Source organism: Schistocerca serialis, chromosome 7 (assembly GCF_023864345.2).
Source record: "Schistocerca serialis cubense isolate TAMUIC-IGC-003099 chromosome 7, iqSchSeri2.2, whole genome shotgun sequence".
In the NCBI taxonomy this organism is placed as follows: Eukaryota; Metazoa; Arthropoda; class Insecta; order Orthoptera; family Acrididae; genus Schistocerca; species Schistocerca serialis.
This window is the reverse complement of record NC_064644.1, coordinates 344,845,619-344,863,155: the sequence shown is the minus strand read 5'-3', so window position 1 is coordinate 344,863,155 and position 17,537 is coordinate 344,845,619. Positions and strand designations below refer to the sequence as shown.

The following is a 17,537-nucleotide window of genomic DNA, read 5'->3' as shown; positions in this document are numbered from 1 at the left end:
GGGAGGATAGGATGGCTGCGGCCATTTATCCAGACACGCAATCGCTTACGCTCTCCAACGCAGAAAACCATGCTGCCGAATCGATATTAGATTTCTTGCACAGTGAAAGGCGCACTGCGACAAAACAGCACCCCGCATCCAGCAACTACTGTGAATTCTGCACGCCTCTGTTTCCAGTTGTGGACAGCAAGTCGAGGGCTGTACTTGAATTTGCTGGAAGGGTTCTAGTAGGATGTGCCGCGTCTGCGAAGAAGACATTCTAGACGTCAGCGTTTGGAGTCCTTATGAAGTATGCTTTACAGCGGACATCGGACGAATTTTGAGACGCATTATCAAAGTCGTAACAAGTTAGGAAAGCACACATTTATACAGGAGAGCTCAGGGAACTTAGACAGGAAATTACCAAGGAAGTATTTGTAGCAACCAGTTACCATTTGGTACATCAAAGTTATTTTATTGCCCTTTACCGTTTAGAGCTGCAGTCCGGAACTGCGGGGCTGCTACGGTCGCAGGTTCGAAGCCTGCCTCGGGCATGGTTGTGTGTGATGTCCTTAGGTTAGTTAGGTTTAAGTAGTTCTAAGTTCTAGGGGACTGATGACCACAGCTGTTAAGTCGCATAGTGCTCAGAGCCATTTGAACAATTTGAACTCTACTTCATACGAACTCTTGCTACTACGCCCCTGATCTGTAGGCAGCTTTGAGCGACCGTAAGGTTCTACTGTGCGGCCAACCCGCGCCAAAGTGGTGGCGTTGTTGGTCGAATATGGAAGGAAGATTCCGGCTTAACGTCCCGTCGACGACGGGGTCATAGGAGATAACATACTAACCATTCTTCTTCTCCATTCGTTGCCTCTTTCATTTATTTAGGTGTTTAATATTCAGGACATGCGCAGTTAGTCTTACCGAACTTTTCTAATACCCTCGCCCAATTCTCAACTTCATTACATGCTCTGATACGTAAAGTGAAGGAGTACAAGACGACATGAATGCCTTCCTAAGTATCTACATCAATTTTCAATGGAAGTCATTAGCTTGAGAAAAGATAAGAAGACTCTACCGCTATGTGTGAGCTACGGGAGGATAGGATGGCTGCGGCCATTTATCCAGACACGCAATCGCTTACGCTCTCCAACGCAGAAAACCATGCTGCCGAATCGATATTAGATTTCTTGCACAGTGAAAGGCGCACTGCGACAAAACAGCACCCCGCATCCAGCAACTACTGTGAATTCTGCACGCCTCTGTTTCCAGTTGTGGACAGCAAGTCGAGGGCTGTACTTGAATTTGCTGGAAGGGTTCTGGTAGGATGTGCCGCGTCTGCGAAGAAGACATTCTAGACGTCAGCGTTTGGAGTCCTTATGAAGTATGCTTTACAGCGGACATCGGACGAATTTTGAGACGCATTATCAAAGTCGTAACAAGTTAGGAAAGCACACATTTATACAGGAGAGCTCAGGGAACTTAGACAGGAAATTACCAAGGAAGTATTTGTAGCAACCAGTTACCATTTGGTACATCAAAGTTATTTTATTGCCCTTTACCGTTTAGAGCTGCAGTCCGGAACTGCGGGGCTGCTACGGTCGCAGGTTCGAAGCCTGCCTCGGGCATGGTTGTGTGTGATGTCCTTAGGTTAGTTAGGTTTAAGTAGTTCTAAGTTCTAGGGGACTGATGACCACAGCTGTTAAGTCGCATAGTGCTCAGAGCCATTTGAACAATTTGAACTCTACTTCATACGAACTCTTGCTACTATGCCCCTGATCTGTAGGCAGCTTTGAGCGACCGTAAGGTTCTACTGTGCGGCCAACCCGCGCCAAAGTGGTGGCGTTGTTGGTCGAATATGGAAGGAAGATTCCGGCTTAACGTCCCGTCGACGACGGGGTCATAGGAGATAACATACTAACCATTCTTCTTCTCCATTCGTTGCCTCTTTCATTTATTTAGGTGTTTAATATTCAGGACATGCGCAGTTAGTCTTACCGAACTTTTCTAATACCCTCGCCCAATTCTCAACTTCATTACATGCTCTGATACGTAAAGTGAAGGAGTACAAGACGACATGAATGCCTTCCTAAGTATCTACATCAATTTTCAATGGAAGTCATTAGCTTGAGAAAAGATAAGAAGACTCTACCGCTATGTGTGAGCTACGGGAGGATAGGATGGCTGCGGCCATTTATCCAGACACGCAATCGCTTACGCTCTCCAACGCAGAAAACCATGCTGCCGAATCGATATTAGATTTCTTGCACAGTGAAAGGCGCACTGCGACAAAACAGCACCCCGCATCCAGCAACTACTGTGAATTCTGCACGCCTCTGTTTCCAGTTGTGGACAGCAAGTCGAGGGCTGTACTTGAATTTGCTGGAAGGGTTCTGGTAGGATGTGCCGCGTCTGCGAAGAAGACATTCTAGACGTCAGCGTTTGGAGTCCTTATGAAGTATGCTTTACAACGGACATCGGACGAATTTTGAGACGCATTATCAAAGTCGTAACAAGTTAGGAAAGCACACATTTATACAGGAGAGCTCAGGGAACTTAGACAGGAAATTACCAAGGAAGTATTTGTAGCAACCAGTTACCATTTGGTACATGAAAGTTATTTTATTGCCCTTTACCGTTTAGAGCTGCAGTCCGGAACTGCGGGGCTGCTACGGTCGCAGGTTCGAAGCCTGCCTCGGGCATGGTTGTGTGTGATGTCCTTAGGTTAGTTAGGTTTAAGTAGTTCTAAGTTCTAGGGGACTGATGACCTAAGATATTAAGTCCCATAGTGCTCAGAGCCATTTGAACCCTTTACCGTTTTGGCGGTATTCAGGCTCTTCTATGAAAGATGGTAATACCAAAGCTTGATGAATCGAATTTCTCGAGAACTTGTTGTAAACTCTGTCGAAAAAAAGTCGACACATCGAAGAAAGCTGATGCGTTTTGTACGATCGATAAATGGAACCGGTTGTCATTACATGTCGTCCCACAGACACACTATAATTCGAAATTAGCAGCTATTTAACACTGTGTCTTTAACACTTTTCATGATTTTTCAGACAGCTGCTTTGTCATTTACCTCTTCGCGAAACATTTGCTTTATTAACAATGCATAGCTTCCCACAGTACATCAGTCGTAAAAGTGAATTCACAGAAGCACAAGTGTTTTACTTTCACTGCATTAAAGTTACTAAGGCCGTCCGGTGTATTTTGAAAAAAAAAAAAAAAAAGTAAAATGCAGCAAAATGTTTGCGGATTCCAGCTGCCACGCTGTCTACAATCGTGAAGCAGAATGATAAGGTCGCTGAAAACGTATCATATGGAGGGAGGAAGCAGACCAGGCAAGGTGAGTTCCTGCGTCTTGAAGAATGCTTATTGAAACTGCTCTGCAGCCGGCCGTAGTGGCCGTGCGGTTCTAGGCGCTACAGTCTGGAGCCGAGCGACCGCTACGGTCGCAGGTTCGAATCCTGCCTCGGGCATGGATGTGTGTGATGTCCTTAGGTTAGTTAGGTTTAAGTAGTTCTAAGTTCTAGGCGACTGATGACCTCAGAAGTTAAGCCGCATAGTGCTCAGAGCCATTTGAACCATTTGAACTGCTCTGCCAAGGTAGAAGACAATACCCACCTTTCGGAGGTTATATGTTTAAAAAAACAAAAAGTATCCACTCTCTGCTAGTCTGCGTACTGAAGAGTTCGCTGCTAGTTACGAGTGACTCACTTAAAAAAAATGAAAAGAATATAACTTGGTTTTTAAGATCATTTGTGGAGAAACTGTGACCATTGTGCGTTTGTTCATCTGTGGAGAACAACGTTGTTAACCAGGAAAGGTCCTCAGACGTTAGCGAGACTGATTTTCCGGTCGCGGGCTCGACTCCAGTCCGCCATCAGCAATTGAGGGCGAGTCTTCGACTACGCCAGCCACCCATGCTGGTGAAACCTCAAGAAAATCATCACACAAACGTCGGGCGGAGATCCCAAGGCCAAAGCCAACTGGCTACCCGTATTACAACATTGCCGACAGATACATTCTTTGGACATACATTTTTTAAATTTTATATGCACGGCGTAAACAATGGCTAATTACAATGTACCACAGTATTGTCGAGAAAGGTGAGACGAACAATTTGACATGGGACACTTGTGGTCTACCAAGCCACCAAAGAGCCTCAGGCATTAAGATACACAGTATGCGAAACCCGCGAGATTTTGGCTGAAATCGTCCTTGAATTTCGAAAACCCTTGTCCTTGTATTTACACAATGTAAAATTGTCGGTTTGTAAACTTTACCTCAAAAATTTGTGAATTTTAACAGCACAAAATTAACAATTAAGTAATTTTCCTCGTCATCTCCTCGTACCACGAGGCAGCTGTGTTTGTAAGGTTTAAATTTAGATCTAAATACAAACGTAATTAGTTTTTACGTAACTCGTTCAAAAGTCTCTTCTTTTCATCACTCTCACAGGCAAGATTAACTTACTAATGTTAACAAAGCCGGAACATAAGATATGCAAGAGATGTTAAAAATCATTTTCACGGCTTGACGGCCCAAAGGGTGCTGCATCAAGTTCTTCGTCTCTAATTCCTCTACATCACTGTGGTGCGTTGTAAACAGCATCGTTCACACCCTTTACATACCCAGGTGAAGACAATTTTTAACAGCTAGTATATAATCATTTACAGGTGTATTTCTCAGTAAAAATGGTGATTCAACTGTCTCTACGTACGCGTTTCATGAATAACTCTGAAAACGTAGTCTCCAGCTAAAACGTATCCTAGTACCAAATTTAACTATATTAAATTTCCTACAAAAAGGTCCTGTTCATTGTTTCTATAGGACTAAAATTTGGGTATAGCGAGCGAGAGAATATGGAGATGTCACACGCAGCTTTTGAAGGAGTTGCAGTTTGCATGAAACCCATAGATAGGTGCAGCTGAATCACTTTGCACTCGTATGTGTTTTCATACATGCTTAGAAAGAACTAGATCTTTAAATGATTTCGGAATAGTTGATAACAAAATTTCTTGTTTATACGTTGGATTTGTGCATAAGAATTACGTAACTTACCAGCGATTTTCCTGCAGAGTTCATAACTGCAATAGGGCTTAGTACCAATCGAACTTAATTTGAAGCTGCGATGACCGGTTTCTTCCTGGGTCTACCGAAGCAGTTGATGAAGCTGTAGATCGTCTGGTAAAACAGTATAACTCCGAATGGAATACATATACTCTGCCATGTAACGCTAATAACGTACACTGAGTGAGTGTCTCAGCGTGTCTTGCAGCAGTTCGATAGGCACTGATTTGCATCGGAAAGGAGTAGAGAGACAGATTGGATTGGTTCAAATGGCTCTGAGCACTATGGGACTTAACTTCTGAGGTCATCAGTCCCCTAGAACTTAGAACTACTTAAACCTAACTAACCTAAGGACATCATATAGATCCATGCCCGAGGCAGGATTCGAACCTGCGACCGTAGCGGTCGCGCGGCTCCAGACTGTAGCGCCTAGAACCGCTTGGCCACCCCGGCCGGCGAGACATACTGGAGTAACCAGCTATGTTGTAGGATGAAGAGCTTTTTAAATCGGAGATTAGCAACCATATGCAGGTAGAATGTGCTTAATTATTGAAAAACAGTATTCACCGTACGGACTGGAACAATCTCTGTGGACAGCCTTCGAGTTGTGACTAAATGTATTCTTTGGCTACGTTGGATAACAATCACAGGCCCGCCTCATGTAGTGGGGCGAAACCGGTATTCTGATGGGGGCGCAAGAACGGCTCTTAGCAGCAAAACACCGACTCTCCGTGCTGTAAATGCTAATCAGAATTGTTGCAATACATATCTATGTTTACTGGCGTCAATGAAATGCTAATGACTCCAGTCAGGCGTGGTAACATCAACAGCTGCTATGCGCCAAACGGTTCCCAGTTTATTCGCGGAAGATTTCGTTCAAGTATTGAAGTCATTGCCTGCGACTTGGGCGATGGTGACGAGATCTCGGTGGAATACTATAACATGGCGTTTGGAACGACAGAAAATTTTTCCATTTGAATGAACCATCCTTCTCGGTCCATAGAGCATCTTTAAATTGATAAAAGCTTTGGAACAATGAGGAGTAAAAAACAGATTGTTCATACTGATAATGAACGGTTTTTAGGGTTTAAAGGATCTAAAGCCGACTTGTGTCACCTTAAATTCGTCGTACTTTGAATGTAAGAGCCTCTCACTGAAGATGTTTGCTAAGTACACAAAACTGCAATACCAGCCTAATTTGTTTTACATTATGCAACGTACACTACATTTAGGCAAAGAACTCTGTTTATATTGTAATACTATAGTACATTCTTCTGTTTCCTTGAGACATTCACATTGATGTTTTCAGTAATGCTGCCCAAAGCTTCTTTTTAACCAAGTACTCCGTACATCTGCGCATTTCATTTTCCCTTTTATGGTCGCGCCCGTCTTCTCGAACTCTTTAATTAAAAGAAATGCTTGCCTAAGTACTTGCCTGTATTTTAACCTCTCTTCAGTTTTGTTCTTCTGTTCCAAACGACCACGTCACCTCTATCTTACTCTGCTTTTTTCCAGTAAGTTTTCCCAATAAGTCATCTATTTCTATGGGTCTCCACACGACAATATCCTCAAAATTTTCTTCTGAGCTTTCATCACCAATGTTCTTGGTTTAGAGGCACTTCTTCGCAGTTTTTAGTCTCTCTGCTGGTTTCATGCTGTCCTGCATCTTTTCTTATCCCGTACTAACATTTTTGCTCTCGGTAACTACCGCATGCTACCTCCATACTCTATCATTTGAAATCATATCATCCTTGAGACCATCACCTGCGCCCCCATACAGATGCAAACGCTACTGATATGAGTGCAGAGGAAATTTAGCCTTTTGACTAGATGAAAAAGATGGAAAGATACCGCAATGAAAGCGGTCAACAAAACGACGACAACCATTTATAATTTTTTAATGTACACACATTACCTAATTACGTTCACTTCAACAAAACTGAATTTAAAGAGACACATAAAACTATTTGGAGGGGAAATTTGTATTTTAAAGACGTTTTTATTTTATTTTCAAGTTCCGTATTGTCATGTCTCACTATTCGTCTCAGTTTGAAATTGGCCGGTAGTTCATATCGGTAGAATTGAAAGATGGCCGCCGATATATTTTTTTTTGCCACATAAAACTTTTGTGCGTAAATGATTTGAACGTGTCAAGAAGATTTACCACGCAACCCTCAAAATGTAAATGGTTCATTATTTAAGAAGCATGAGACTTGCGAATATTGATATCACAAGTATCGCACAAGCGGTGGCCAGCATTTTATTTTTCCCTTTCTGTCTGAAGGTCTTGACGATTCAGTTTTCATTTGACCGCTGGTAAAACGAAAATAGTAATTTAACGATTAAATGGCATGGAGGCGAACTCCCTTTGATAACTGAATTAGTATCAGTCGTTGTCGTTTCCATAACAGAACATGTGGCATTAAATAAACGGATGATAAACGTCTCATTATCCAAGCACGTAACAGAAGCGGGTCAGATACATCACATGATCACACTGACAGAACCACAGGCACATAGACACAGGCAACAGAGCATGCACAATGTCGGCACTAGTACAGTGTATATCCACCTTTCGCAGCAATGCAGGCTGCTGTTCTCCCATGGAGACGATCGTAGAGATGCTGGATGTAGTCCTGTGGAACGGCTTGCCATGCCAATTCCACCTGGCGCCTCAGTTGGACCAGCGTTCGTGCTGGACGTGCAGACCGCGTGAGACGACGCTTCATCCAGTCCCAAACATGCTCAATGGGGGACAGATCCGGAGATCTTGCTGGCCAGGGTAGTTGACTTACACCTTCTAGAGCACGTTGGGTGGCACGGGATACATGCGGACGTGCATTGTCCTGTTGGAACAGTAAGTTCCCTTGCCGGTCTAGGAATGGTAGAACGATGGGTTCGATGACGGTTTGGATGTACCGTGCACTATTCAGTGTCCCCTCGACGATCACCAGTGGTGTACGGCCAGTGTAGGAGATCGCTCCCCACACCATGATGCCGGGTGTTGGCCCTGTGTGCCTCGGTCGTATGCAGTCCTGATTGTGGCGCTCACCTGCACGGCGCCAAACACGCATACGACCATAATTGGCACCAAGGCAGAAGCGACTCTCATCGCTGAAGACGACAGGTCTCCATTCGTCCCTCCATTCACGCCTGTCGCGACGCCACTGGAGGCGGGCTGCACGATGTTGGGGCGTGAGCGGAAGACGGCCTAACGGTGTGCGGGACCGTAGCCCAGCTTCATGGAGACGGTTGCGAATGGTCCTCGCCGATACCCCAGGAGCAACAGTGTCCCTAATTTGCTGGGAAGTGGCGGTGCGGTCCCCTACGGCACTGCGTAGGATCCTACGGTCTTGGCGTGCATCCGTGCGTCGCTGCGGTCCGGTCCCAGGTCCACGGGCACGTGCACCTTCCGCCGACCACTGGCGACAACATCGATGTACTGTGGAGACCTCACGCCCCACGTGTTGAGCAATTCGGCGGTACGTCCACCCGGCCTCCCGCATGCCCACTATACGCCCTCGCTCAAAGTCCGTCAACTGCACATACGGTTCACGTCCACGCTGTCGCGGCATGCTACCAGTGTCAAAGACTGCGATGGAGCTCCGTATGCCACGGCAAACTGGCTGACACTGACGGCGGCGGTGCACAAATGCTGCGCAGCTAACGCGATTCGACGGCCAACACCGCGGTTCCTGGTGTGTCCGCTGTGCCGTGCGTGTGATCATTGCTTGTACAGCCCTCTCGCAGTGTCCGGAGCAAGTATGGTGGGTCTGACACACCGGTGTCAATGTGTTCTTTTTTCCATTTCCAGGAGTGTAGTTACTTGGGCTATTAAACACACTTTTATTTGCTACCAGTTTCCGTCTGTCTCGTCATTATCATCAGACAACATAGAAACGGTTATTGAAGTCTATATGACATCATTACTGCTCTGACTTCATTATTAATAATCAAATTATAACACGCCGTGTTGCGTAACGATCGCTGAAAGGGCGAAATAATTCATACACTCAACTAATCTTTATAAAATGTTCATTTCGTATTAGTTGCTACTCATCAGTATCCAGAGTACATTCCACGTAACAGCAGCGGATATGGAAATGGAAGGGGTACTAATGTTGGTAGAGTGTAAAAATGCATTTTACCTTTAACGACAGTGGCCCTTAATGGCTTGTGACACATGATGATGCCAGGTTCCAGTTTGACTGATCTGAACTGGCATGATTTCATAGGACCGAAGGGGCGCGATCTGGGAACTAGTGCCAAATACATGCCACATAAATAAACGCAATAAAAACAACAGTGTGCCTGAGAAACTGCAATAACAACTTTTGTGTTGTCCAATGATAATTAGACAAACTGAAACTCATAGTAAACAAACGTTTGTTTATTCGCAGCTCATGGTGTCACGTAAAAAGACTTTAGTTGTAACATAAAATGCTACAAACTGTAGTTCTAACGGTTGGCTACAGGAGCACGGCCTGCCAAATATTTGTGTGGCAGCATTTCAAGGATCTCCTCGCGACGGCAAATGTTCCACTTAGCTGAGAAAAGGAACAGAAGACTTGGAGATACAGCGGGCGCTGGTCCAAGACAAAAATTTATGAAGCCCCGAGATCGGAGCCGATAGCGTGAAGATTAATGACGCGTCCAAGTTGGCAGTGCTGGGCGGTTCCAGTTGTGCCAACACCAGCGGCGTCCTCCACCAGAGCGGCAGCTACACTGCTCGCTGTGACGTCAGATTTATGCCCGCTGGAATTGCTTTTATTTCTGTAAAAGGAGTAAAGCGTAGGTCATTCCTCCTATTTCCAGAGGCGGCACCTCGTGTGAATGTGTATGAAACTATTTTCGGTGCAAACACCTCCCTATTCCTTCTTTGTATTAGGTATGCGTACAAGTTTTGAACAACAGTTAACTTCCTTTACATACATAAAGTAGCGGCAAATTTAAAATTTTGTAAAGGTGCCCAGATGGGTCCAAAGTTCTTATTTCATTACACCGTCTAATGCAGGTCGCTAAAATGTAGTGCAGTGGCAAACGAAGAGTTATACATTACGCAGTGGTTAATTCTTGTTTACTGTGGTATTAAGCCCCACCAGAAGTTTCTGTTGTGAATTTCTGATAAGAAGCATGCTACCTAGGTACTGCCACTTTCCTGGAATTTCTTGTAATTATTAGTTGTGAAAGGCATTCTCTGGAAAACGAAGCGGAGTCTGGGTAGGTGAGCATCAACCTATTCTGTCACGAACACATCTCATGGAAGAACTAGCAAGGTTAGAGGCCAATGTGTAATTCTAACAGATGTAATATAAATTTTAGATGCTTGTTTTATAATAATTCACTAGCCCTGGCTATACATGGCGTTGCGAAACTGTTTCTTCACATTAATACAGGAGGTAGAGAGCATAAAAATAACTGTATTTAGTAATGGTACAGTTGGTCCCCGACTGCAGTATCTGATTCTAGGGACGATTAGCACGGAAGGTAATTTAGCATGCTAATAACAGCTGTGGTATTCACAGGAACTGCTCGAATGTGCGACCATTGGACTGTATGCACACAGTACATTGATTGTCGTGTCCGTTCAAAGATTTCTGGCATGTCCGCAATGGTACCAGAGCGAAAGCGATTCTAGCGACGAGGTCTTCTTCTATTTCCACAATTGTTTCATACACCAACTGCTTCATATGCTCCCGGAGGAAGAAATCCAGATATATGAGGTCCGGGGACCTCGGGGACCAGGAACACAGGGTCACATCGGCCAAACCACCGATACCCGAAGCTGGCTCTCAGACGATTCCTCGCAGAAATTCTGAAACGTGCTGGCGCCCCATCATGATTAAAGTACATCCTTTGTCTAACATTCAGAGGAACATCATCCAGCACTTCTGGTTACAGCGCCCAGAGCTGTTTTGAAAGTCAATAACCATTTACAGTCAGTGACACCGGCAAAACAGCTTGGCACCACCATTACAAAATGTTCCCTAACATTGGAAATTGACTTCAGGGGCCATAAGTCCCTTATCGAAAAAAATTGTTTTATGGTCTCTGCCTCCTGTGTTAATCTGAACGAATAGTTTTGGGAACACCCTGTACAATGCTGTATTTACGGTGTTCTCATCGACGTAGTGCTGTATGTACCCCAGTCAACAGCGGCGTAGCTTCCTTTCGGTTCATCCCAGTTGTATTCTTTCCTTCGAAAAGCGTATCAGTATATATGTGAACTATCTCAGTTTTCCACATCGCTATCTATTTCCGTTGTACCTTCCAACACTTCGGCAAAGTATCCCCTGTTATGTCTCGCTCGTTCCCTCACCAATCACATTCCTCTCCAGATTTGATACTTCCTGTGCTGTTTACTAGCGTTTCTGATGCCTTATAATTGTTCTCATTCGAAAGAAACATTGTGTTCTTCAACGAGGTAGGATAGGTTGTAACACTGTTGCGTCAAATGTGCCAGTCGCCATGACGTACACAAATGAATAATAATCAATATATGCACGCAGTATCTGTGCACGTACCATTTCTCATACTCACACTCAATTTTCGGCCCTTTAAAAAGCAGAAAAATAACCCTCGTCTCCATGGTGCCTACCTAGCACGTCACAACGCTCTTGGCTTTTCGCGAAGTCACTCACTCCATTTGATTTGAAACTTTCTGGTCTTAAGTTTGCGTATTATTTTCGGTACCGAGCGATATTAAAGACTGGTAATAACGTCAGTGCATTGTTGTCCTCAGTGAAAGTAAGGAAGAATTATAGAAACTAGTAAATGGTATGAACAACCGAATGCGTGCAGAGTATGGACAGACAGTGAAGCACAGAAAGACAAAAACAAAAGCGATAAGGAGTAGCAGAAATGAGATCTGTGATATACTTAACATAAAAATTGGGGGGGGGGGCACATAGTAGACGAAGGAAGTAAAGTAATGCTTCTTGATGTGTTGGCAAATGTGCCAACACCTTGTAGATAGAGGAGGCCGAAATGCACGCTATCTAACGCAGACGGGCGTGAATTCTGGAACAGGATAAGTAGTGAATTCTAATAAGAAAAGTATGCAGCTCCTCGAATACTTAACTTTTATTTATCCTTGTTGTGAATACAACGTTCTTGATGAGACATTTGATACGATCACTATCAAACTCTGTAAGGCTAATGACGTCTTGCTAGGTCGTAGCCATGGACTTAGCTGAAGGCTATTCTAACTGTCTCTCGGCAAATGAGAGAAGGCTTCGTCAGTGTAGTCGCTAGCAAAGTCGCCGTACAACTGGGGCGAGTGCTATCCCGTATCTCGAGACCTGCCTTGTGGTGGCACTCGGTCTGCGATCACACAGTGGCGACACGCGGGTCCGACATGTACTAAATGGACCGCGGCCGGTTTAAGCTACCACCTAGCAAGTGTGGTGTCTGGCGGTGACACCACACTTCTTATATGCTCCTTGCATCGTCCGTCATGTACTACTTTACATGACGGTCGATGCACGGAGGATATAGGAAGCAGACCAGCGCAAAGAAAGAGGGCATTCCTCATTAAAGAAGACTACTAGTATCAAACAAAGGCATTAATACGAGGAAGAAAGTACTGTGGATGTGAGTCTGGAATACAGAATTTTTAAAAATGTGAATAATAGACTGCGGAAAATTCAAAAAAGAGGAAATCAAAGTGTATAAGATTTGCAGTTTCAGAAGAATGCTGAAAATTAAATGGATCGGTAATGAATGAGGTTCTCCGCAGAAAAGGCAAGGAGAGGAACATTGGTTAGAAGAAGGGGCCAAATGACAGGTCGAGTGCTAAGACACAAATAAGAAGAGAGCATATGTTCATTGGCGTGGCGTGAAACGAGCACATTCACTATTCCAGCTCCCTGTGTTGGCCGTTGTTTAAAACTGAAGACATGAGAGGACAGCACAGATCTATTTAAATAATCAAATTAACAGACATTGTTCCACAGAAACCCACAAATGCTTACGGGAAAGCTGTTAATAAATTAGAAAGAGCTAAAATGAGCGGGAAAAGTAGTGTTATTACAAATAATTATTAGTTAAGGGAGCAGCAGACATCGTTCGGTCACTACGTAGTAACTAGGGAGCAATAAGATTGTAAATATTTTTGTTCAATATATCCGGCAGCCTTCCTCGAACTCAGGCAATCAGGCAAACTACTACCAAATGGTGTCTAAACTGCACGTCCACATATCCCGGAGGTTGACTGTACTAACAGCGGAAACGCGTATTGCCAGTAGAAGATCAACTATCAAAATGAGATCGACAGCTAGTGTTGGTTCCTGTGCAAAACTTCGACACTAAAAAAAAAAAAAAAAAAAAAAAAAAGTATAGACAGTGCTGCTTCTTACAGCCAACCTAACCGAATTCTGTCGTTTTTACATTACTGCTTTCACAGCCAACAAACATTGGTTAAATGAAGGCGTTTCCGCTGACGCTGTAACTTTTTATATTTTTATTTACTACTGGCCAGTTTCAATCTCACACTTATTAGTAAGCATTTACATGTAAAGCGTCATCTACGGACAGTATGCTTATGATGATTGACCGTGAGGTTGAAACTGGCTAATAACAAATAAAAACACTCCGTCCAGCCACATTAAGGTGAACATCTGTCAAAAGCCTGAATAGCCACCGCCTGCATCAAGGGCCGCTGTGACACGTGAAGGAAGAGAATTAGTGCGGTTCTGGAAGGTACCGGCAGGAATATGAAGCCATGCCGACACCAATTCCATGGCTAGACGCGCTGGGTTTCTCGACTGAGGATCCTTGTCGCGAACAGCCCGATCGAGGTGGTCCCTAAAATTCCCGACTGGGTTTAAATCCGGGGAATGTGGTGACCACGGGAGTGCAGTGAACATATCATGGTGGTCTTCGAACCATGCAAGTACGCTGCGAGCTGTGTTACTCGTTGCATTGTCCTGCTGGTAGATGCCATCGTGCCGAGCAAAATCAAACAGCATGTATGCGTAGACATGATCCCCAAGGATACATACATACATGTGTTGATTCAGTGTGCCTTCCAGAATGACGAGATCACCCAGGGAATGCCACAAAAATATTCCCAGGACGATAACGGTCCATACTCCGGCCTGGACCTTCCAGACGATTGTTGCATAGTGTTTTCTTGCAGTTCGATGGAGCATAAAACGTGATTCGTCTCAAAAGGCTACCTGACGGCACTCAGGGGACGTCGCGTTGCGGTACTGGCGCGCAAACTGCCGCCTTATTCGCCGTGAACAGTAGTCAGCAGTGATGAACCAGGTGCCTGCTGCATGGACCCACACGCAGTAACGTTCGCTGAACGGTCATTGAGAAGACCCTGTTGGTAGCCCATTGCTTCATCTGGGCAGTCAGTTCCTCAACAGTTGCACGTCTGTTCGCCTGTACGCATATGTGTCACTCAGCCCTGTCATCTTTGGCCCTTGGTGTACCACAGTTGCCTCAGCGCAGATTTGGATAACGTCGTTTTGCCATGAACGGTGTAGGCTAACGATAGCAGCACCCCAAATGTTAACTAACTTAGACGTTTCGGAAATTCCTCTACCCTTGGTTGGAATGATAATGATCATGCCATTTTGAATGTCAGATCAATCGCTCCGTTTCTCCAATACGATGACAATTACGCCCCCCGCCCCCCCCCCCCCCCCCCCCAACACATGCTTTATCTAGCCTCCACTGCTGCCTGTGAGTGGCAATTGCCCGTTGACGTCACAAATACGCGGTGGTCGCATTGTCACATTAATGTAGCTAAAACGTGTACTTACCACCGGGAAAACGCGTGCGCTAGCACCCCGCTTCCTGGATTCAGGGAGACGCGCCTGCCTCGGTTGGAATCAGCCCGGCGGATTAACGCCAAGGGTCGGTGTGACAGCCAACTTGGGTGTGGTTTCTAGGCAGTTTTACAAATCCGAGTAAATGATTAGTGGGGTAGTTATCCACGATTCGCAAACATACCGAAGAAGTTCTCCCAATTTCTCATGGGATAACACTCGACGAAGACAGATGGGGTTCACAAATTCCAGCCCGGCGCATAAGGAGTGGCAAAAGAGAAGGCAACTGACCACACTCTACCACAAAGACTGTGAAATCCAGAAAATGATACCGACCTCGTGACGAAACAGGGTAAGGCCAGGTAAAAGAAGGCAAGGAACAATCAAAAATATTACATGAAGTTAAAGCTTCAGCAGGAACATGTATTCATCTTAATGTTGGGGAGGTTGCTCTGATACGTTGGGTATAACGGCTCAAACCGTCTCTCTAGTGTATCCATGACCGGCTCGCCTTTCAAGTGTCCACAAGGGCTTATTTTTAATGGAAAACTTCACGTTCGTGTGAATTACTAACTTCTGAATAAAGTGATACAACGATGCGCAAAAAATGTGGAGAAACACCGTAGCTGCATCCACGTACCATCACTAGTTATTTCATATCTGCCGCTAGTCCTCCCATCAAATATGAAATGAATAATAACGTTCAACGTATATTTATAAATTCAAATATGTGGCCTCAGAAGCTTCCTACACTTTAATTACTCTAATTATTGATTAAAATCCGCCACCTCTAGAGGGTGTGGCAACATATACAAGCAAGCGTTTCCGTGAAGCTATAGTCAGTCGCAGAGGCCAAAAACTTGGAGATTGACAGTCAGGGGAAATGTTGTTGTTGTTGTTGTTGTTGTTGTTGTGGTCTTCAGTCCTGAGACTGGTTTGATGCAGCTCTCCATGCTACTCTATCCTGTGCAAGCTTCTTCATCTCCCAGTACCTACTGCAGCCTACATCCTTCTGAATCTGCTTAGTGTATTCATCTCTTGGTCTCCCTCTACGATTTTTACCCTCCACGCTGCCCTCCAATACTAAATTGGTGATCCCTTGATGCCTGAGAACATGTCCTACCAACCGATCCCGTCTTCTGGTCAAGTTGTGCCACAAACTTCTCTTCTCCCCAATCCTATTCAGTACTTCCTCATTAGTTATGTGATCAACCCATCTAATCTTCAGCATTCTTCTGTAGCACCACATTTCGAAAGCTTCTATTCTCTTCTTGTCTAAGCTATTTATCGTCCACGTTTCACTTCCATACATGGCTACACTCCATACAAATACTTTCAGAAACGACTTCCTGACATTAAAATCTATACTCGATGTTAATAAATTTTTCTTCTTCAGAAACGCTTTCCTTGCCATTGCCAGTCTACATTTTATATCCTCTCTACTTCGACCATCATCAGTTATTTTGCTCCCCAAATAGCAAAACTCCTTTACTACTTTAAGTGTCTCATTTCCTAATCTAATTCCCTGAACATCACCCGACTTAATTCGACTACATTCCATTATCCTCGTTTTGATTTTGTTGATGGTTATCTTATATCCTCCTTTTAAAGACACTGTCCATTCCGTTCAACTGTTCTTCCAAGTCCTTTGCTGTCTCTGACAGAATTACAATGTCATCGGCGAACCTCAAAGTTTTTACTTCTTCTCCGTGAATTTTAATACCTACTCCGAACTTTTCTTTTGTTTCCTTTACTGCTTGCTCAATATACAGATTGAGTAACATCGGGGAGAGACTACAACCCTGTCTCACTCCCTTCTCAACCACTGCTTCCCTTCCATGTCCCTCGACTCTTATAACTGCCATCTGCTTAAATATGCAACAAATAATTATAGACAGTAAGTGTAAATCTTACTAGTAGAGGAAAAGGCCAGTGTAAAAGATGTGGCGGGCAATATCAAACCAGTGACAAGACAAATAATAAAGCAGAAGTGCGGAAGGATATTTACCTGAAGGGCTGTATTTTGAAATATGTCTCTTTGAATACGATGTGACACTGTGGAGCGACGGTAATCTGCCGCTGGCGATATGAGGTTCAGAACGCGGCGGTCGGCGGCCTAGCTGGAAGTGCCAGGTGGGCGGGGGGTCGACCACGTGCCGGAAATCCCTCCCTCGCAATTACGGCATCTGAGCGATGCCGCGCTGCCACTAATTAAGATTACCGCCACTGGCAGGGCAGCGCACGGCCCAGCTGCCGGAGCCGCTGGGGTGGCAGCGGGGGCGGCGGCTGGCGGGGAGAGCTGCAGCACTCGCCACACTGATATCGACGCGCTGCAGCCACAGCCAACAGCATAAGATCAGACATTCTCCGGCGACACACTATCTTGTATGAGGGACAACCGCAGCCAGCAGCACACATCTGGAATGATAACCGCTTGACTGCTCTTGTAGCAGGCCGTAGTGGCCGAGCGGTTCTAGGCGCCACAGTCCGGAACCGTGCTTCTGCTGCCGTCGCAGGTTCAAATTCTGCCTCGGGCATGGATGTGTGTGATGTCCTTAGGTTAGTTAGGTTTAATTAGTTCTAATTCTAGGGGACTGATGACCTCAGATGTCAAGTTCAAATAGTTCAAATGGCTCTGAGCCCTATGGGACTTAACATCGGAGGTCATCAGTCCCCTAGAACTTAGAACTACTTAAACCTAACTAA

The 17,537-nt window shown here is 44.9% G+C and overlaps 1 protein-coding gene across 1 annotated transcript in view; it reads right to left on the bottom strand.

The window, feature by feature from the left end:
* Positions 1-17,195, bottom strand: part of LOC126413073 (uncharacterized) — a 524,918-nt gene extending 507,723 nt beyond the window's left edge. Inside the window, exon 1 of the mRNA XM_050082969.1 lies at positions 17,075-17,195. Within this exon, the coding sequence (XP_049938926.1) occupies positions 17,075-17,195 (121 nt within the window). The remainder of the gene's footprint in view (positions 1-17,074) is intronic.
* Positions 17,196-17,537: the final 342 nt, after the last annotated feature.